The sequence below is a fragment of the Bidens hawaiensis genome, unplaced genomic scaffold, assembly GCF_021521415.1.
Source record: "Bidens hawaiensis isolate Kalapana, Puna unplaced genomic scaffold, B.hawaiensis_p1.1 tig00005806_1, whole genome shotgun sequence".
NCBI classification, from domain to species: domain Eukaryota; kingdom Viridiplantae; phylum Streptophyta; class Magnoliopsida; order Asterales; family Asteraceae; genus Bidens; species Bidens hawaiensis.
Genome location: NW_027491382.1, coordinates 1,152,936 through 1,176,826, shown reverse-complemented (window position 1 = coordinate 1,176,826; position 23,891 = coordinate 1,152,936). Strand labels below are relative to the sequence as shown.

Below are 23,891 nucleotides of genomic sequence, written 5' to 3'. Positions count from 1 at the left end.
TTCATCTTCATCATCTTCACTGTGTCCAGGAGTAAGGGGTACATTAATCACTCCAATTTCAGGAACAAGTTACCAAAGGAGAATGTCCCATTCTATATTATCATTGAATTTACTCCTCGCCTCCTTGATCCTTTGACAGATATTCGGGTCCTACAGTCTAAGAATGTCACACTCCGACTCAGGGCCTAGTCGTGTGACTATCAGTTGGTACCTGTTTTGTAAACATATCAGTGTAGCGGGTTCATTTTAGCCGAGGTCTTATAGATTAAAATATTAATTTACATTATCAAAATTACTCGGAAATTAAACACCCGAGTTTCAGTATTACAAAACAGTGATATTAATAATACAAGGATTTATAATTATCAAAATCGAGCCATCCATAGCGATCTTCTATTGACTCCAATCCTTGTATACCATCTATTGTCATCTAATTAACTGCACGGGTGGGAAATACACGTCAACTATATGCTGGTGAAACGCTGACTCGATAAAACAGTTTATAACAGTCGTTAACTAGAAATATAGTTTTCTGTTTACAATCTCAGCAGGAATGCCTGTCCATTCCCGGGATTTGTACCACTGCCCTACACACACAATTCAAAGGTTCCCCGAGTACATCGTCCCTTTTTGGAGATAACTTTCCCCTAAGATATGTAACCCTGTTGAAGAACCGGTTATGACTGACTTGGTTTTGTATGCCAATTATCAGTTATGTTTGGATCCAGACACATGTGTATTCGGTCTGAGTTGCTTTTTATTATCTATTTTGTATTATAACGATTTTAGAGATATAATCTCATGCAAACATTTATCAGACTCTTTGTAATAACCAACCAGTCTATTACAAGAGTAAAATCAGTTCAGACCATAAAACGCTAACGTGTTCACCTTGTATTATCAGTCGGAAATATCAAAATCCTTAGCTTCAGTATGCTATCAACCTATATTCATAATAGGTATGCATAAGTACTTAGTTGGAATTATTCAGCAGACTTTAAGTTGGTTACAATTTCAGCAGACTCGATGTCTGATAACTAAGTTCTTCTCCAGGTAAGCAAACTTCTCCAGGTAAGTAAACGGGTCCCGCGGTTGATTGGGATGTGTACGAATTACTTTCCTTAGGCAACAAGAGTCTAATAATAATATCCCCCTTCCTGTTACTACGTGCCCGTCAAAATAATAGTTTTGATAACATTACTACGTGGAAGTAACATCTTTACTTTGTAAAACATTACTTGAAAAACATTAATAGTTTAACGACTATACTAATTAACTACGTTCTTATAACTATGTATTAAAGCAACTAGCAGAATAACTTAACCTTAATCCTACCTTAATCGGCTAGTCGGAGGTAAAACTAAGATAAATCAGCAACAATTCGGCTTGTGCTTCGTTTACAAGATCAGCAACTCGTTTAACAGCGTAACAACACCTCGTTTCTTCACGAAAATAGCCCTCGGAACCCCGAAACACTCTTGGCACGATTCTCTAGGTTACCTATGTGAAAATGGATGTGAAATAGGATGAAATCGACTGAACTCTGTCACACCCCGAAAGCTTAATTTAGCTTGATTTAGGTTAGTTTAGTAGCGAAATACTTCATTACAATGTTTCGGGCGGTGACAGACGCCGATTAGCCACACAATATTTAAACACACACATCCATAAATATACAAGTTGGATATTTATTAATTTAAAACATGAGTTTAAGTTATCAGAGTACATATTATTTAACATTTTTATGTCCAACTATCGGGATGTAGATTCATCCCTATCTTCCCTAAATCTCCTTCACAAAGCTCCCTGTTTTTCTTTACCTGAAAACACGTTTAAAATATACGTCAACACAATGATTGGTGAGTTCTCAATTTAATAAAAACTTTACCAATTTATCATTTATCGGCTTACGCCACTTGGTCCACACGTTACCAACATTCTTAATTTGTTGCCTTGCCTTTAATTGGTCAAGGTCCACTTTCATTTTTACACACGAAAATTTTTCAAGTCTTTCACACTGGTCCTTGCTTTACAACGAGAGACCATTTGGCCCTCCCTTTCCCTATAGAAGCGAAAGTGCATAAAATTCGACTTTTTATTTAACAAGTGTGATAGTTATAGACTAGCTAGGAATATAACAAACGTATGAATCCCTTAAATCTATAATCAAAGCATACAATAATCGAAATATTTATCACTTACCCCACCGGCGCGACCGGTGATGATAGGGCGTCACCCCGATAGATCTATCAATATTTCTATGCCTCTATATTGTCATATGCATTTAAATATACTTAACATAAATTTTACTTTAAATTGTTTATTATAAATAAATATAATATTTTAAGTTTGAATATGATAGAATTACCCTTTTTTTTATTCTACTTATTAATTAAGTCCTTTCAACACTTATAATTCTTTATGTTTTATAAGATGTTTTACCGATTTAGCCGGTTTTTCGATAAACGTTAATTCAATTAATTTTTTTATTATGTTTTAATCTTTATAAATAAAAATTTAGTTTTTATGGTTAAAGTATATACATATTACAAGTTAATTTATAAAAATGTATTTTTGTCAGTTTTGTTCAATTATTAACAAAACAAGCGTTTTTCGCGTCGTCTTTCGCAACGCGAATCGCTTATTGCCAAGCCTTACCATCTTTGCCTTGTTACACTTGATATGATATGTAATATATATAAGATTTTGGGTTTTAGGGGCTGTTTTGTTTCAGCTCATAAAATCCTTGTCGTTTTACATTAAAAAGCCGATTTTTCGACTAGTTAAGCAACCGATACTCGTTTTGAACCAAATAAAGCATGTAAATCTTATTTTATACTAAATATCATTTTTATAACACATAAATATTTACAAATTTCCAGATTTATAATTTTTATTATTTATATTTGTATTTTCATTAATTATAAACATGCATTAACTTTTTCCTTAACATTCCTTTTGTTATGCATTTAACCCTATATTTAAAATATCATTTTTCAATGATTTAATATATTTAATATCCTTAAGAATTCAGATTTCATTCTTCTTATATTTATTATATTTTTATTTTTCAAAAGTCCTTACTATTCATTACATGTATAATGCATGTTAGTAAGTCAAGATGTTGTATGGATACATAACGTGAAAATATTAGGTGTTTTAATATGAACCTAAGTGATTAGTCATGTAACATTAGTTCATCTTTAGATTCATGTTCTTGTTATAATTCCTTATGCGTGCAAAATAGTCACAATTTAATCATAATTTAGTCAAGATACATACATGCATGCAATACATATACACATTCATAAACATACATGCGTACTCTCTCTGTACCTCACGGCTCTCTCTCTATATCCTAATCCCTATTCCATTTTTAGTTCCATTTTCAAGTCCTTTATGCCATTAAATAACTAAACCGAGTTTAACCAAGATGAAAATGGATTGGTATGCATGTGTGTTTGATGTACATGTGGGTTTCGGGTTCCGCATACACACACAAACACCCGCAGTTTTATGCACACACATACTCTAGGGTTTTAAATCTTCCATTTTCACTTAGGTTTATGGTTTAGTAGCTTGTGTGAACCCTTACAAGATGCAAGAACAATGTTTTGCATCCAAATCTTGAAGAACAGGGTTAGGGTTCGGATTTTTACCTTAGGGTTTAGAAGAGAGATGAAAGAGAGTAATCTTGGTGGCTCTGGTTGTTTATGCTTCCATCCTTCCTACTTTGCTCCTAATCCATCTTCTTGAGTTTAAACTTAGAGTTTTTGTTGTAATATGGATAGTGTAGTGCAAGAGAGAAATAGAGAAGTGTGTGTGGGTGTGGGTTTGCCCGAGAGAAAGGGAGAGGGAGGAGGAGTGGATGGTGGTTTGTGTTGGAGAATGGAGTGGTATGGGAAGTGGAGATATGATTAATAGAAGAAGAAATGGGACACTTCTCTTAAATGCATGTGTGTAGGTTTACTTGGAAATCTCCCAAGAGTCCAACATATCAAAGCTAGGGTTTAGGTGGTGGTGTTGGATGTCTAAGGGGGGGGGGGGGGTTGGTATTATATATATTTTTTATTAAATAGGTTATAAAGTTTTGTATTTTAACCATACTTTGTTATAATTAATAATTTTTAACTAGTTAGGCTTATTTATATGCAAAACCGATTACATATTAGAATTACTCATAAAATTAGCTTCAAAACCATATAAATTTGTAAATTTTTGGAGTTGGTTGGTTTCGGGTCCTTATGGTGTTCGGTACCGGCTTTTGTTCACTTACTGTTCCATCTTTGCGAACCGATCATTCTAGAATTATGTTTATGTTCTAACAATAATATTTCCTATTTACATATATTATTTTAAGTCATTCCCGACTCTTGGGAATTTATTTGGATTATTAGCCTAACCTGGGTTGCTGCCCGTGCCTCACTTACATAGTATTTGCTATACGCCAAAAAGGAACTTTTTGAACATAATAAATTATAACACACATATTTTTGGAATTCTTGGACTAAATTATTGATGTTATTATTATTCATAATATTGCATTACACGGTAAACCCAGATTACATTAGTGCTTAATTAGACTTAGAAAGACCAGGTAGCACATTCTCCCCTCCTTTAGGAAATTTCGTCCCGAAATTTAGGAGGTTGCACTAGAGTCGGATTCAACGGGAAACAAGTGAGGGTACTTTCTTTGCATTTGGTCTTGACGTTCCCAAGTGAATTCCGGGCCTAGCCGAGAATTCCATTGTACTTTAACCAGCTTGATTCGGTTTCGCCTAAGCTTTTGGATTTTCCAATCCATAACCTCGACAGGTTCTTCGACAAATCGAAGCTTGTCGTCTACACGGACGTCATCAATGGAGATGATTAGGGATTCGTCTGACAGACATTTCTTTAGATTCCACACATGGAACACATCGTGTATTCCACTGAGTTCTTGAGGTAACTCCAATCGATATACAACTGGACCTATTAGGTCAACGATCTTAAATGGACCAACATATCGAGGGCTGAGCTTCCCTCTCTTGCCAAATTGAATATTCCCTTCCATGGCGACACCTTCAGTAGTACACAATCTCCAACTTGGAATTCCAACGGCCTTCTGCGATTATCGGCGTAGCTCTATTTTCGATCGGCAGCTGCTTTTAACCTTTCCTTGATCTGAGAAACTTGGTCGGTAGTTTCTTGAACAATTTTAGGTCCAGTCAGCTGTTTTTCTCCAACTTCTGCCTAGCAAAGTGGAGATCGACATTTTCTCCCGTATAAAGCCTCGAACGGTGCTGCTTTAATACTTGAGTGTTAGCTGTTATTGTAGGAAAACTCTGCCAAGGGTAGGTGAGTATCCCAACTTTTGCCGAAATCAAGAACGCATGCCCGCAACATGTCTTCCAAGGTCTGGATTGTTCTTTCACTTTGACCGTCAGTTTGCGGGTGATAAGCGGCGCTCAAATCTAAGCGTGTTCCTAGAGATTCATGAAAAGATTACCAGAACTAAGAGACAAAACGACCGTCCCTGTCTGAAATGATTGACACAGGAATGCCATGCTTGGCGATGATTTCTTTGAGGTAAATTCGGGTTAATTTCTCCAAATTATCCTTTTCTTGAATCGGGATGAAATGGGCGGATTTGGTTAAACGATCCACGATTACACTGCTAGCATCGTGCTTGTTGGGTGTTTGTGGCAATTTGGTTATAAAATCCATTGTGATATTGTCCCATTTCCATTGAGGAATCTCAGGTTGTTGGAGTAATCCAACTGGCCTATGATGTTCAGCCTTAACTTTTGAACACGTTAGACATTTGTTGACATAAGCGGCTATGTCTCCTTTCATGTTAGGCCACCAGTAAAACTCTTGGATGTCTTTATAGATTTTTGTCGAACCTGGGTGAATCAAATATCTAGACTCCTGGGCTTTGTCCAGAACAAATTTTCTCAACTTCCCATACTCAGGTACCATTAGATTTGGTGACAAATTCGCATTCTAGACCTCTCAACCTTTCAGCTCTTATGAATCGAGGTTTTAAAGCCTCGTGCTGTGCATCACATATCTTATCGGTAAGACTCGTCTGTATGGTTAGACCCAGCGCTCGAACGCACAATGGTCTTTCTCTTTCTTTTCTACTTAACACGTCTGCTACAACATTTGCCTTTCCTGGGTGGTAGCGAATGTTGCAATCATAATCATTAAGTAGTTCAATCCATCAACGTTGTCTCATATTAAGAACTTTCTGGTCGAAGATGTACTGAAGGCTTTTGTGATTGGTATAGATCGTGCATTTAGTGCCAAAAAGGTAACGTCTCCAGACTTTTAACGCGAAGAAAACCGCTCCAAGTTCTAAGTCATGGGTTGTGTACTTCTTCTCGTGTACTTTGAGTTAGAGTGAAGCGTATGATATCACCTTATCTTTCTACATCAGTACACATCCAAGACCTAACCGTGAAGCGTCACAGAAAACAACGATCCATTCGTTCCTTCTGGGAGTGATAAGATAGGTGCACTACACAACTTTTGTTTGAGCAATCGAAACGCTTCCTCTTGCTTTTCCGTCCATTCATACTTTTTGTCATTATGGGTTAATAGCGTCAATGGTTGTGCTATAGATGAGAAATTCTCCATGAATCTCCTATAATACCTAGCTAGACCTAACAATTGGCGTACCTCAGTTGGAGACTTTGGTGCTTCCCAATTCTTATGGCTTCGATCTTTGAAGGATCGACATGTATTCCTTTCTCATTGACCACGTGTCCGAGGAAGTGAACCTCTCGGATCCAGAATTCGCATTTCGAAAATTTTGCATACAACTCCTCTTTCTTAAGCAGCTTGAGAATTAATCTTAAGTGCTGCTCATGATCTTCATTCGTTTGGGAACAGATAAATATGTCGTCAATAAACACTATCACAAATTTATCCAAATATGGCTTGCAGACTCTATTCATTAAGTCCATGAACACAGCAAGGGCGTTAGTTAATCCGAACGGCATAACTAGAAATTCGTAGTGGCCATAACGAGTTCCAAATGCGGTTTTGAAGACATCTTCCTCTGCTACTCAAAGTTGATGATATCCGGAGCGTAAGTCAATTTTCGAATAGTAGCTGGAACCTTGCAACTGATCAAACAGATCATCAATCCTCAGTAGTGGGTACCGGTTCTTTATGGTTACCTTGTTCAGTTCTCGGTAAACAATACACATTCAGAACAACCATCCTTCTTCTTGACGAACAGAACTGGGGCTTCCCAGGGTGAGAAGTAGGTCTAATAAAGCCTTTATCCAGTAGCTCTTGAAGTTGGGTTGATAGTTCTTGCATTTCTGATGGTGCTAATATATACGGAGATTTGGCTACCTGCGCTGCATCTTGAACAAGGTCTATCCTGAACTCGACCAGTCTTTCTAGGGGTAGACCGGGCAAGTCTTCTGGAAAAACTTCTGGAAAATCTTGAACTACAGGAATATCTTCAAGTTTATGTTCCTCCGCTTTGGTGTTAACTACATTAACTAAGATTGCGGGGTACCCTTTTCTTAACATCTTTCGGGCTTTCATTACATTGACAAATTTCACATCTGAGTTACTTTGATCTCCGTGGATGGATAGGATCTCCCCATTGGGTAGGGGCATGCGGACTAGTTTCTCGAAGCAAACGATTTTTGCTTGATTTTTCGATAACCAGTCCATTCCCACCACGATGTCAAAGCTACCCAATTCAACTGGTAAAAGGTCAATTTTAAATTTTTTATTCTTTAGTTGAATAGAACAATTGCGAATAATTTCTCCAGTTTTGATAAGTTTTCCGTTGGCTAATTCTATGGAGTATTTGTTTTCTAGTTTACTGGGTTTAATGTTAAGTAATGATTCAAATTTTTTAGAGACAAAACTGAAATCAGCACCCGTATCGAAAAGAACGTATGCATAGTGGTCATTAACCAGAAACGTACCAGTTACCACTGATGAGTCCTTACGAGCCTTTCTTGCGTTCATCTCAAATGCCTTTCCTTTGGGCGCCTACCCTTTAAGTCTTGGACATTCGTTCCGGTAATGCCCTTCGATCCCTCATTCGAAGCATTTCCTCACACCTTGTCCCACGGGGTAGTCTTGACAATCTCAGACTAGATATCCAAATCGATTAAACCAACGGCATTTCCTGCACATGCCAGTATGATTTCCGCCACAAGTGTTGCATTGAGGGACTTGGTTAAAGTTTCTAGAGTTAGCAGTAAACAAGCGACCTGATCTTTGATTTCTTCCCTTCTTGAATTGACCTCCTGGTTTACCGAACCACTTCCTTTTGTTTTCTCCGGTATTAACAATATTTTTCTCCGGTTCGGCTCCATCTTTGGTCAGTTTCTTCCCTTCACCCTTTTTGACCAGAATACCTCTACGTACCGCGTCGTTTGTGAGGGATTTTGCCAAAGCGCGAGCCGACTGAATCGTATCAGGTTTAGAAGAGGTCACCATTCCTCTAATCTCAGGCGCTAATCCGCAGATGTATCTCTCGATCCGAACATATTCCGGAGTAACCAAACGGGTCACCAATCTTGCGAGCGCATTAAACCGTGACGTGTACGTGTTAATGTCAGCTCCTTCAATGGTTAAATTCCAGAAATCATACTCAATCTTCTGGATTTCATTTCTAGGGCAATACTCTTGCTGCAACAATTCCTTTAACTGCTCCCAAGACAAACTATACACTGCTTCTTCTCCCATGTTCTGGATTAACGAGTTCCACCATTCCAGTGCTTCATCTTGGAACGAACAACACCATACTTAATTCTTTCCGCTGGTGAATAGTTACTAATCTTCATCACGGATTCCATCTTTTCGATCCACCTTACTATCTCTAAAGGCCCTTCAGCTCCTGAAAAAGGTTTAGGGTTGCATCCCTGAAATGTTTTGTAGGTACATCCGAGCACCTAACTCCCTGTTGCATAGTTTTCATAACCATTACTGATTATTAAACTAATCACAGTTTGAATCAATTACAAAATTATTTCAATCCTTTTTCTACCTGAGGGGTTACCCGTAACGGTTCCGATACCGGTTCCATGCGAGGTACCGTTCCTGGTTCTGTTTCCCATGTCTTGTCCTCCGTTAACGTTCTGATGTTCCATAGCTGTGTTAACATGTTGGGCAATTAACTGGGCTAGTTCCACTGGTGAGTTGTGTTGAACTCAATATGCCCAAGACACATATTATAATTGTTCTGGCTAGTATGTCATGATCCAAGTCGGGTCATACCCAATAACAAAATAGACAAATACCAACAATAATATTTGTTTATATATGATATGATCATTACAAATAAATATTAACACTTGAGTTATTAAGAAAGGGGTTTCTAAATACAATGTACTTGTGAAATAAATAAATCATATGGTTGATTTAGACTTTGAGAGAAAGCCTTTTATATTGTTACTTAAGATGGTTAAGTGACAATATATTAAGCATGGTACCTATAATGTGTTATTGTTGTGTTTGACACAATACAAGTTATAACACAATCCAAGTTTTATGACTAAATGGAAAGTTAAAAAGAAATAATAATAATAATAACAAAGATGGAAATGCCCCCCCCCCCCCCTTTTTCCTTCTTAGGTTATTTTATATTATTATTCCTTAGTGGGTTCATGCAATGTATTTCATTGGTTAATGGTGAGGTTCTCATATAAAAGACTATTGACCTCTCTTTCTCTCATAACATAACACAAGATACAAAAGTTTTCCCTGTCCTCCCTTTTCTCTCCATTAATTTCGGCCAAGAGGAACAAAAAGGAAGGAGGAAAAACTTTAAGTAATACAACACAAGACTAGAGGATAAATCCTCTACTCACTCTCCCTTTCTTCCTCTCTTTGGACGGCCAAAGAAAAGGAACCAAGGAGTGTCGTCAAGTGAAAAATCCTAGCTACAAGTGGTATTTGTTGAAATGCTTGGGGTATGCTAGCTTGAGGAGCTTCATTTTCAAGTTCTTGCCTTCTTCATCATTATCATCTCCTTCCTCTTCCTTGGATTTGAAAGGTAGCTTTAACATGCATGGACTTATAGTGACATGCATGTGTTTGATAGTATGTATTTCGTATTTGGATCCGGGCTTGGGTTTTGCATGTGTAAAATAGGTTTTATACATATCAAATTAACAAGATTTAAAACTTATTTACGCTGCGTTTTTGGGAAAATAGGGATTTTGTCACTTTGATAATCTTGTTAAAACCCAACAATGGCATCAAGAGTCGCTTATATGGATGCACGCTTCATTAGACCCAAAAATTTTTGGGTTTATGGTGGGGTTTTACCATATGGCCGAAAATTTTGGGGGTTTTGGTTACCCCATGGTTTTTCAAGGTTATACTTTACATGCATGTGGTAATCTTGAAAAACTAAGTCATTTGAATGATTGATGGTGTTGTTTGGACAAAACCCGGAACTTTCGATTTGGTCAAGTTTGGGCCGAAAGTTTTAGGTCAAAGGGGAATCATTTGGTTCTTGTGTTATTGCATATTTGGATGTGTAATAAATGTTCATAACCTAGCCATGGCCTTGTGTTTGGTTGAATGTTTGTGTTGATTGTTTGTTCATTCAAGTGGTTGTTTGTTCATTCAATATGGTTGTAATTTATTTGGGTTGTGTAATCTATTTATTCATTTCAATTGGTTTCTAATAATAAGTAGATTAGATGCATTTCTTTTACTAGAGAAAAATGTATTAGGATATATTTTTGTAAAAGAAGATGCAAAGGAAGAGAGCCCAAATAAAATGGAAGGAGACCACAACATGGGGGTAAACACTTTGAGCATTTGGATGCGGGATCAAGTGGAAGTTCACCGACATAAGCTCGTTTCCTTTTGAGTCCCTTAGGAGAGACTTTTTGACACACTTGTAACTTCCATGACCTCAGGACTCACTACGGACCCGGCGGTGGGGGTGGTAATACCAATATGCTCCGAAAGTGGTCCATGTGAGCCTCTACCCGATCCAATTTCTGCAAAGCCCCGGAGATCGTATGAATAGTAAAAGTCTCTGTCGTCTCCAGATGGGACATACGACTATCAAGATGGTCAATGGCAGAGTCCTGTGAGGCAACCTTATCCCGAATAAGGCCTATCTGCTGGTCGCAGGTAGAGCACCGGTCCATCCACTACACCCTCTTAATATTTAGTGGAGTCCCACCAATAGGTAAAGAGTCAAAACCGCCTTCCGCGGTCCGTTTCCGTCTTGAGTGTACACCTTTAATGGCTTAGGTGTCACTCGAGCGGGGGAAATGGTCGTGGTCGGTGGTGGTGTGGGAGTAGTAGCGGCCAGAGTAAGTGCGGGTAAGGCCAGTACAGGTTGTAGGGTCATAGGTAGTGAAGCACTAGCAGGTGTAGAGGTCTTAATCGCTGCCCTAGCGGTCTCCACGACAATCATAGCCGCCATGGCATCTTCTGAGGAAGTGATCCAAGCCTCTGGTGCATCATATTGTTCATTTAAGCATTTTAGAGCATCTGCTTCTTGATAAATATTCTCCCCATGTTTTGGTGCATCTGAGGTCTTCTCAACCTCAGCCTGCTCCAAGGTTTGAATTCGTTGAAGTTCATGCTGCAATGCTTTCTCCAGGGCCGCATTCTTTTTCTCCAGAAAAGCAATTTTGTTTTTAAGCATGATGTTCTGGAACTCCAATTGTGCATTCTCCGTAATTAGTTATAGACATTTGGACAAGAGGGTGGTGTTTCTTGGGTGGGTTTGAAATCTGGTTCAGAATAGGGTTGAGGTGAAGAGGATTCAGGTGATGGCACATTGTTAGAGACTGTTATAGCTTGCGCAGGTTCATGTAAAGGAGATGTTGGTGGTGTAGGAATATGTGTTTGTTGAATACATTGAGTTTGTGGTGACATGGGTGGTGAGAATGTAATTGGTTCTTGGATTTGTGAGATTGGTGGTGTTGGGAAAGTTGTATCTTGTATAGGTTCATGTGTAAGACCCCGAATCTCGAGAATCCTATAGTTGGTATTCATCCATCACACTTAAAAAAATACTTAAACTTGAAAACTGTTCATTTCATTAAAATAACCAATTCAGAGTATAATCCAGCGGAAAACCATAATTAATAAAATAAGTTCCCAAAAACCCGGGATTTACGCCCAAAACCAATTTAAATATTTGATAAAACTTTTTAAAAATAAATGTTTAAAATTGAAATCTTCCATCCACGTATGCCCTTCACCGTCCAATGAGCTTCGTGCACGTCCAAGTGATAAGGCATCCTCCTCCTAACATGCACAGAAAGTCAGCTTGAGCTGAGTGAGTTCATGTTTTAATAAATAACATCAATAATAATAATAATCATAATAGTCATTCCAAGGATTTTAAAATATAAAAGGGATACATTAGTTAGGCCATCATCATCAATAAATAATCATCCTTATATATATACATACATATATATAAATATCTTTATAAGTACATACCTATATATATATATATATAACCAACTAGCTCCTTGGAGCTAATCAAATAAGTCGTCGATCCTTGGTAGAGGGTACCGATTTTTAACCGTGAGTTTATTCAATTCACGGTAGTCAATGCACATCTCATGCTACCGTTCTACTTCTTAACGAATAGGACCGGGGCACCCCAAGGTGAGATGCTCGGTCGAATGAAGCCCTTGTCGAGCAAGTCTTCCCATTGAGACATAAGTTCTTTCATCTCATTCGGTGCTAAACGGTAAGTGGCTCGAGCAACGGGTTTGGAGCCCGGTACAAGGTCTATCTGGAACTCAACCTCGCGATCCGGCAGCATTTCTGACAAATCATTTGGAAATAAATCTGGGAAATCCCGAACAATGGGAACATCACCGACGGTAGACACCGCTGTTTTCACGTTTATAGCATATGCCAGATATGCCCCGCACCCCCGTTGCATCAACTTTCCCGCCTTATGCATGGATATGATATGTGGCGTCGCACCATTCCGATCACCGAAGACCGTAATTTGGGTCCCATTCGGGGCTCTTTGATGAACAAGTTTTTGACCACAAACGATCTGAGCTTCAACACTTGCGAGCCAATCCATCCCAAGCACCACATCAAAACAACCAAGCGGCATCAAGTACAACCGCACCGGAAATCTATACCTAGACAATTCAATGAAACAACCCTGAATAGCCCTAGACACGAAAACGGACTTTCCTACGGCGACCTCAACCTCAAACACATCGACCACGTGCTTGGGTGATTTATTCAATGAGGAACATAAAGCGGGAAACACAAAACTTCTATTGGCACCCGAATCAAATAAGACTGATGCCTGTAATTTATCAAGTAAAAAGGTATCTGGGACAACATTACGCTCCTACTTAGCTAAATAGTTGCACATACATTATTGAAGGAGCGAGGAATTTAAGCTGTCATGTACCAAGGAACCCATAATGATAGCATGCTACGCCTCAGCTAAACAATTACGAGCAAAGCGTTCGATAAGATGGGAAAAGAATAGGAGAATTTAAGGAATGAGATGGACTTTAATGCTAACGACTCGAGAGTTAGCCACATCCTATCCTTACAAAGACGGAACCCTAACATAGTCAAACACAAGTAATATTTAGAACATGGAAGGTAAGGGTACACTTCAAATAACATTGATCAAGTCTTATTAGTCGTTTACTTCACCGGCCCGTCTTAAGCACCCCCTGCCATTAACCACATTAGCATTCTATCTTACACTTAAACAATTAATCACATACTGGAACTTTAAAATTGAAAGGAACGACGAAAGAATTTGAAGTTACCTCTTGGCATGCAGCTACTCGCGGTGGGCATACTATTCTTTCCCTTACAGCTCGAGTCCAAGCATTCGGGGATGCTCGGATCCCTCAAACCATGGCTCTGATACCAACTTGTAAGACCCCGAATCCCGGGAATCCTACAGTTGGTATTCATCCATAACACTTAAAAAAATACTTAAACCTGAAAACAGGTCATTTCATTAAAACAACCAATTCAGAGTATAATCCAGCGGAAAACCATAATTAATAAAATAAGTTCCCAAAACCAATTTAAATATATTTGATAAAACTTTTTAAAAAAAAATGTTTAATATTGAAATCTTCCATCCATGTATGCCCTTCACCGTCCGATGAGCTTCGTGCACGTCCAAGCGATAAGGTATCCTCCTCCAAACCTGAAACTCACACTAACATGCACAGAAAGTCAACTTGAGCTGAGTGAGTTCAAGTTTTAATAAATAACATCAATAATATTAATCATCATAATAGTCATTTCAAGGATTTTAAAATATAAAAGGGATACATCAGTTAGGCCATCATCATCAATAAATAATCAACCTTATATATATTTATATATATATATATATACATACATATATATAAACATCTATATAAGTACATCCCTATATATATATATATATATATGTATATATATATATATAACATCCAAGTAACAACATTAGGGTCGAGCAAACATACAACCCTAACACGTAACATCTCATCCAACGTATGCAAACAAAAAGTAGGCATACGTAACTTACGTAGTCGATAACGACTACTAACATCGTCAAATATTGGCCATACAGTAATACGTACATACATACGATAATATCATCTTAAGGCCAACCCTACACATGTAAGCCCATCCAAAATAATTTTAAACAATTCATCAAGCAAAATCGCTTAGGTGTGCATGCTAGCCCAAAATCTTAAAAGAGTAAAAAGGGGCATCATGAACTCACCTGACACAAGACACGTATTCACCACGAGCTAGAGAATCCCTACATAGCCCCACAACTCAAACTCCTATCGGTTTGCATACAATCATTACTATTGACATCGAGATTACTTGTTTATCCTACGAGACGTTCTAACATGGTTCGAGTTAACTAAAGCCTCGACCTCATCAAACTCAATCACAACAGCCCCCGTGGCCTTACATTCACCAAAACGACCCTTAGATACTCCTGGGAATAAAGAATTCCCAAATTACCCCCGGAAGCACTAGGTGATACCAACACGCGCGTTTAAGAGTCGTTAAGGCAATTAACATCCAACTCAGCCCCGTGTAATTTCACAGCCAACAAGTCCACACGATGCTACACGAGTCAAATGTGTCGGAAACTCGCAAGTACAACGCACCAACTACTCAATAAACGCAATTGCGTGTTGTACCGACCCGTTTGAGTAACCGACGACAAATTCAGCCCCATTACCTTTAAAAATCAGTTTCTTACAGCCCGCAACTCATACCGAGGCTACAACATTTGAATTGGTTGTTAGTTCCCCCAAACAAGGCGCTAGACATCACAATTCACAAACTAGTCTACCGAATACTAGTTTTCAAGCTACAACTAGTTGACCAATCCAACGAACACCAATGCACATGATTTTAAAGTATGTTATATGGGACATACCTAGGAAGATTATGGTGCAAAAATCTTAGCCGAAACAGCCCCGAAACTGCCCAATTGGATAGGCACCGGTAAGCCAAAAACACGCGGTTTAACGATCAATACGCGATGTATAAGGATGGTTAAGGTGTAAAAGACTAGAGGGGACATGGGGCTAACCATGAATATGAATTTTACCCTTTGATTATGGCTGGAAAAAGAAAAAAAAGGTGTCTAGTCTACTGTTGAATGCTGCGATCGGCCAAGAAGAAAGAAAAGTTAGGGTTTTTGTTATAACAAAAAAATTTTACACTCTAGTCCCTTAAGTTAGAAGGATATAGCAAGTTGGAAGAAAAGTTAATTAACTTAACTTATAGGAATGACGAGAGCCCCCCCGGGAAAAGCCGGATAAATCCCGAGAGAATACATACCCTACATAGCTTAAATCATTTAACTGAAACTAATGGGCCTTACATCATGACTTGAATATATTGGTTCAGTGGTGGCAGGAGATGAGGGAATATTATCATTAGCAGGTACAGATCCAAAGCAGTCAATATCTTGAATGTCTTCCACTGGATCCAGTGAGTCTGGTGGTGTGATCCTTTGAATAGTGTCTGTTACTATTGAGATCATATTGGCAATAAATGCATCATCATCAATTTGTTCATTTTCCAGTCCACTTGTCCCAACAAAAGGTTCATTTACCTCATCTGCTGGTCCACTTTCACCTTCCTGATTCTCCATACGAACATCTGGTTCAGGACCGGCAAATACTACTACTTCACTATCCACTTGGTGAAGGGCAGTCTCATTTACGTCAACATTATGGCCCAAAACATCAACATGTTGAGCCTCATGTGCAATTGGTTCAACAATTTGCTCATCATTAGCACAATTATTTACATTACCCTGATCATCATCATTATCAGGTCCACCTTCATCTTCATCATCTTCACCGTGTCCAGGAGTAAGGGGTACATTAATCACTCCAATTTCAGGAACAAGCAACCAAGGGAGAATGTCCCATTCTATATCTTCATCAAATTTACTCCTCGCCTCCTTGATCCTTTGACAGATATTCGGGTCCACAATGAAAGAATGTCACACCCCGACTCAGGGCCTAGTCGTGTGACTATCAGTTGGTACTTGTTTTGTAAACATATCAGAGTAGCGGGTTCATTTTATAGGAAGTCTTATAGATTAAAATATTAATTTACATTATCAAAATTACTCGGAAATTAAACACCCGAGTTTCAGTTTTACAAAACAGTGATATTAATAATACAAGGATTTATAATTATCAAAATCGAACCATCCATAGCGATCTTCTATTGACCCCAATCCTTGTATACCATCTATTGTCATCTAATTAACTGCACGTGTGGGAAAAACACGTCAGCTATATGCTGGTGAAACGTTGACTCGATAAAACAGTTCATAACAGTCTTTAAATACAAATGTAGTTTCTGTTTACAATCTCAGCAGGAATGCCTGTCCATTCCCGGGATTTGTACCACTGCCCTACACACACAATTCAAAGGTTCCTCGAGTACATCGTCCCTATTTGGAGATAACTTTCCCCTAAGATATGTAACTCTGTTGGAGAACCGGTTATGACTGACTTGGTTTTGTATGCCAATTATAAGTTATGTTTGGATCCAGACACATGTGTATTCGGTGTGAGTTGCTTTTTATTTTCTATTTTGTATTATAACGATTTTAGAGATATAATCTCATGCAAATATTTATCAGACTCTTTGTAATAAACAACCAGTCTATTACAAGAGTAAAATCAGTTCAGACCATAAAAGGTTAACGTGTTCACCTTGTATTATCAGTCGGAAATATCAAAATCCTTAGCTTCAGTATGCTATCAACCTATATTCATAATAGGTATGCATAAGTACTTAGTTGGAATTATTCAGCAGACTTTAACTTTGTTACAGTTTCAGCAGACTCGATGTCTGATAACTAAGTTCTTCTCCAGGTAAGCAAACTTCTCCAGGTAAGCAAATGGGTCGCGCGGTTGATTTGGATGTGTACGAATTACTTTCCTTAGGCAACAAGAGTCTACTAATGATATCCCCCTTCTAGTTACTACGTGCCCGTCAAAATAATAGTTTAACGACTATACTAATTAACTACGTTCTAATAACTATGTATTAAAGTAAGTAGCAGAATAACTTAACCTTAATCCTACCTTAATCGGCTAGTCGGAGGTAAAACTAAGAGAAATCAGCAACAATTCGGCTTGTGCTTCGTTTACAAGATCAGCAACTCGTTTAACAGCGTAACAACACCTCGTTTCTTCATGAAAACAGCCCTCGGAACCCCGGAACACTCTTGGCACGATTCTCTAGGTTACCTATGTGAAAATGGATGTGAAATAGGATGAAATCGACTGAACTCTGTCACACCCCGAAAACTAAACTTAGCTTAATTTAGCTTAGTTTAGCAGCGGAATACTTCAATACGATGTTTCGGGCGGTGATAGACGCCGATTAGCCACACAATATTTAAACACACACATCCATAAATATACAAGTTGGACATTTATTAATTTAAAACACGAGTTTAAGTTATTAGAGTACATATTATTTAACATTTTTATGTCCAACTATCGGGATGTAGATTCATCCCTATTTTCCCCAAATCTCCTTAACGAAGCTCCCTGTTTTCCTTTACCTGAAAACACGTTTAAAATATACGTCAACACAACGGTTGGTGAGTTCTCAATTTAATAAAAACTTTACCAATTTATCATTTATCTGCTTATGCCACTTGGTCTACACGTGACCAACATTCTTAATTTGTTGCCTTGCCTTTAATTGGGCAAGGTCCACTTTCATTTTTACACATGAAAAATTTTCAAGTCTTTCACACTGGTCCTCGCTTTACCAAGAGAGACCATTTGTCCCCCCTTTCGCTATAGAAGCGAAAGTGCATAAAATTCGACATTTTATTTAACAAGTGTGATAGTTATAGACTAGCTAGGAATATATCAAATGTATGACTCCCTTAAATCTATAATCAAAGTGTACAATAATCGAAATATTTATCACTTACCCCACCGGCGCGACCGGTGATGATAGGGTGTCACCCCGATAGATCTATCAATATTTCTATGCATGTTCAACTAGTTAATGATTATAAGGCTATGGAACTGTTCCCGATTTTTACCATGATAGCCCGACCAATTTGGTCAAATTTAAAGTCATTCCTATACCACAGTTGTCAAGATAAAATGCGTTTTAACCCAAACATGTTTTCCCCCAAAACATTTATAAAATCGTTTAAATGTGTCAAAACAGTGGGGATTTATGAGAAACTCACCTCGACGGTTATTTGTCAGTTTTGTTCCCTTCTCTTGTCCTATTCATTTAGTACATGTATTTAATAATTTATTTCCCATAAAGTTCTTAAGTTGTTCTTCCAACTTAAGTGTTCACACTAGCTCTTTTAGTTCTACCATGTTTTACTTATTTAGAATTTTTAGTTTATTTATTCTCACTAAAGCACACATCACAAGTTCACACATATATATATGCAAGTACATTAATGTGTATATATATGTGAATATATATATATATACATATGTCTTTATATTATCATATGCATTTAAATATACTTACCATAAATTTTCCTTAAAATTGTTTATTAAATATTAATATAATATTTTAAGTTTGAATATGAAGGAATTACCTTTTTTTTTATTCTACTTATTTAATTAGGTCCTTTCAACACTTATAATTCTTTATGTTTTAAAAGATGTTTTACCGATTTAGCCTGTTTTTTATTAAACGTTAATTCGGTTAATGTTTTTATTATGTTTTCATCTTTATAAATAAAAATTTAGTTTTTATGGTTAAAGTATATACATATTACAAGTTAATTTATAAAAATGTATTTTTGTTGGTTTTGTTCAATTATTAACAAAACGATCGTTTTTTACGTCGTCTTTCGCAACGATAATTGCTTATTGCTAAGCCTTACCATCTTGGCCTTATTACACTTGATATGATATGTAATATATATAAGATATTGGGTTTTAGGGGCTGTTTTGTTTTATCTCATAAAATCCTTGTCGGTTTACATTAAAAAGCCGATTTTTTGACTAGTTAAGCAACCGATAACCAAACAAAGCATGTAAATCTTATTTTATACTAAATATCATTTTTATAACACATAAATATTTACAAATTTCCAGATTTATAATTTTTATTATTCATTAATTATAAACATGCATTAACTTTTTCCTTAACATTCCTTTTGTTATGCATTTAACCCTATTTTTAAAATATATAGGGTGATGGTTTGTGTTGGAGAATGGAGTGGTATGGGGAAGTGGAGATATGATTAATAGAAGAAGAAATGGGACCCTTGTCTTAAATGCATGTGTGTAGGTTTACTTGGAAATCTCCCAAGACTCCAACATATCAAAGCTAGGGTTTAGGTGGTGGTGTTGGATGGCTGGGGGGGGGGGGGGGTGGTATTATATATTTTTTTTAGTAAATAAGTTATAAAGTTTTGTATTTTAACCATATTTTTTTATAATTAATAATTTTTAACTAGTTAGGCTTATTGATATGCAAAACCGATTACATATTAGAATTCCTCATAAAATTAGCTTCAAAACCATATAAAGATGTAAATTTTTGGAGTTGGTTGGTTTCGGGTCCTAATGGTGTTCGGTACCGGCTTTTGTTTACTTACTGTTCCATCTTTGTGAACCGATCATTCTAGAATTATGTTTATTATCTAACATTAATATTTCCTATTTACTTATATTATTTTAAGTCATTCCCGACTCTTGGGAATTTATTTGGATTATTATCCTAACCCGGGTTGCTGCCCGTGCCTCACTTACATAGTATTTGATATACGCCAAAAAGGAACTTTTTGAACATAATAAATTATAACACACATATTTTTGGAATTCTTGGACTAAATTATTGATGTTATTATTATTCAAAATATTGCATTACATGGTAAACCCGGATTACATTAGTGCTTAATTAGACTTAGAAAGACCAGGTAGCACATTTTCCCCTCCTTTATGAAATTTCGTCCTGAAATTTAGGAGGTTGCACTAGAGTCGGATTCAACGGGAAACAAGTGAAGGTACTTTCTTTGCATTTGGTCTTGACGTTCCCAAGTGAATTCCGGGCCTAGCCGAGAATTCCATCGTACTTTAACCAGCTTGATTCGGTTTCGCCTAAGCTTTTGGATTTTCCAATCCATAACCTCGACAGGTAGTTCGACAAATCGAAGCATGTCGTCTACACGAAATGTTGGACTCGGTCCGCCTAAGACACATTTATACAAGTCGGGTCATACCCAATAACAAGCTAGACAAACACCAATTATATTTGTTTATATATGATATGATCATAAGTAAATAAATATCGACACTTATGTTATTTGGAAAAGGGTTTCTAAATACAATGTACTTGTGAAATGAATAAATCATATGGATGATTTATATTTTGAGAGAGAACATTCCATAGTGTTACTTAAGATGATTAAATAACAATATGTGAAAATGGTTACCTAGCATGTTGCCTATATGTTGTGTTACACTTATAAGTAATAAGTTTTATAATACAAATATATAAATGGAAGGTTTAAATAATAATAATAATAATAACAATAATAATAACAAGGAAAGAATCTCTTTCTCTCTTATTATTTTATTTTTATTTCAAATGTTAGTGGAGACATGCAAGGTTTCTAATTGGTGCCATGGGTGGTGCCAAAAGATTCACACACTTCCTCTTTCACTCTCATTTTTTGCAAGTAACAAAAATGTTTTCTACTATCTCTCTTTTCTCTCTAATTTTTGGCCAAGAGGAGGAGCCAAGGGAGGAAGAAAATTTTTGAGTGCAAATACTAGCTACAAGGTGTTTGCTTGAAGGCTTGATGGGTATACAAGCTTGAGGAACTCCTATCTTGAAGTTCTAGCCTACCATTCATCATCCCTTTCACATTTCCTTGGTTTTGAAAGGTAGTCTTAACATGCATGGACTTATAGTGACATGCATGTGTTTGATAGTATGTATTTCGTATTTGGATCCGGGTTTGGATTTTTCATGTATAAAATTGGTTTTATACACTATAAAATAACAATATTTAAAACATTTATCCGCTGCGTTTTTGGTAAAAGTAAGGTTTTATCACTTTCATAATCTTGTTAAAACACAACAATGGCATCAAGAGCCGCTTATACGAATGCATGCTTCATTAGACCCAAAATTTTCGGGTTCATGGTGGGTTTACCATATGGCCGAATGTTTTTGGGGTTTTGGTTTCCCCATGGTTTTTCAAGGTTATACTTTACATGCATGTGGTAATCTTGAAAAACTAGGTCATTTGGATGATTGTTTACTTTGTTTGGACAAAACCCGAAACTTTCAGTTTGGTTAAGGTTGGGCCGAAAGTTTTGAGGGAAAGGGGAACCCTTTTTTGGTCTTGGATTATTGCATACTTGGATGTGTATTAGATGTTCATAACCTAGCCATGGCCTTGTGTTTGGTTGCGTGATTTTGATGTGGTTGATAATTTATTCGATGTGGTTGTAATATTATTTGGGTTTTGTAATCTATTTATTCACTCATTTGGTTTGTAATAATAAATAGGTTAGATGTATTTATTTTACTAGAAAAATGTATTAGGATATATTTTATAAAAGAAGATGCAATGAAGGAAACCCAAGTAAAAGATGGAGACCACAAAACGGAGTAAACACTTGGAGCATTTGGATGCGGGATTAAGTGGGAGTTCACCGACACAAATTCATATTCTTATGGGTCCCTTAGGGGGGACCTTTTTGACAAACTTGTCTTCGGTCAACAAGTGTAGTCAACATTAGGAGGCTATGGTTATGAACTTGTGGTTGTATTTATGCTTGCATGGTTGATTTTCTTTTGTTTGTGTTATTGCAATATAGTTTGCTAACTACTTAAAATCAACAACTAGCATAAAATGGTTCCTTAGAAATCGTTAGGTAATAAAAATTGGTTTGATTAAAGTCTATTGATTTCTTAATAAAATGGGTTTTATTAATAGGAACTTTGAAAATGGGTTTTTTAACTAAGTACCATACATTTGAATGCATGCAAATGAAAGGTACATAAATTGTTTTCCAATCTAGAATTTAGAAAACGAAAATCTCTTTTATAAAATAAGTCAAACACCATCCTTTTATACAACACTCGAATCACTTGGGAACTCGATATGGGATAAAGGTCACCTAACCATGTTGGAGGAAACTTGGGAGTTTGAGGTGGGTTTACCATATAAGTGGGATAAAGGTCACCTAACCACTTGTATATGTAAACTCACATGTGTGTATAAGTAGGATGACTTAAATTGGAAACCATGTGAATAGAGTCACCGAAGCATAGTGTACAATGGTGTTGATGGGATTAAACATGCCAACTAAACATAAGATGTTTAACCGATCCCATAAAACTAGAAGTTGCAAAGGGTTGCAATCGTTAAGCGTTGACTGCCTTGTTAATTTAAATAGTAACGTTGGGTTTTAGATTTTAATCATTAATTGTCTTGGAGACATAAAGGGTATTAAAGATTAAAATAATTGATATCGAAAATACTAAAATTGAGCTTTGTTATGTTTGTAGATGGCCGCAATCAACAATCCACCTAACGTTATTATTCCACCCGTAAATAACCTATCACTAAGATCTATTCTCGATAAGGATCGTCTAAACTATACCAACTTTATGAATTGGTATCGTAACTTGAGAATCGTTCTCAAGCAAGAAAAGAAATACTACGTAATAGACGAACCTATTCCTGATGAACCTAGTGTTGACGATGCCGAAAACTATAACAATTGAGTAAAACACAATGAGGATTCGGTGCAAGTTTCTTGCCTCATGTTGGGAACTATGATTCTCGAAATTCAAAAGGATTTTGAACTTCATGGGGCATACGACATGATTACCCAACTTAAGGAAATGTTCCTTACACAAGCTAGGGTGGAGCGCTTCAAAACGGTTCGAGCGCTTCATGCATGTCGTATGGAAGAAACCCAATTCGTTTCCTCCTATGTGCTTAAGATGAAAAGCCACATTGATCGTCTCGAGCACCTTAATTGTTGCGTCTCAAACTAGTTAGCCACGAATTTGATCCTAAATGGGCTAACCAAGAAATTTGAGACTTTTGTTATGAATTATAACATGAATGGGTGGGACAAGAGCATTGGTGAGCTTCACGAAATTTGAGACTTTTGTTATGAATTATAACATGAAGCTTGTTGCCAAAGCCCGAGGGGACTACATTTTGAAGCTTCCAAATGGTTTGGAAGTTATTTTAAACAATGTTTTGTATGCTCCTAGTTTGACTAGGAATATTATCTCTGTTTCCTTGTTAAGACAATATGGTTATGATTTTAAGTTTATGGATGATTGTATTTATGTTTTCATGAATGATGTATTTTATTTTAAAGCAATGCCATCTAATGAAATTTATGAATTGGTTCATAATAATACATCTT

At 36.9% G+C, this 23,891-nt stretch overlaps 2 protein-coding genes across 2 annotated transcripts; both read right to left on the bottom strand.

Moving 5' to 3' along the window:
- Positions 1-4,639: 4,639 nt before the first annotated feature.
- LOC143630751 (uncharacterized) lies at positions 4,640-5,053 on the bottom strand. The gene has a single exon (XM_077099676.1). It carries the CDS (start codon positions 5,051-5,053, stop codon positions 4,640-4,642), a length of 414 nt encoding a protein of 137 aa, XP_076955791.1.
- A 2,075-nt stretch (positions 5,054-7,128) lies between these two features.
- On the bottom strand, positions 7,129-7,980 carry LOC143630750 (uncharacterized). Its single transcript, XM_077099675.1, has one exon. The coding sequence runs from the start codon at positions 7,978-7,980 to the stop codon at positions 7,129-7,131; it is 852 nt and encodes a 283-aa protein (XP_076955790.1).
- Positions 7,981-23,891: the final 15,911 nt, after the last annotated feature.

Bases quoted from the DNA above. Each gene is read 5' to 3' on its own strand.
- LOC143630751 (XM_077099676.1), bottom strand. From the start codon at position 5,053: ATGGAAGGGAATATTCAATTTGGCAAGAGAGGGAAGCTCAGCCCTCGA.
- LOC143630750 (XM_077099675.1), bottom strand. From the start codon at position 7,980: ATGAACGCAAGAAAGGCTCGTAAGGACTCATCAGTGGTAACTGGTACG.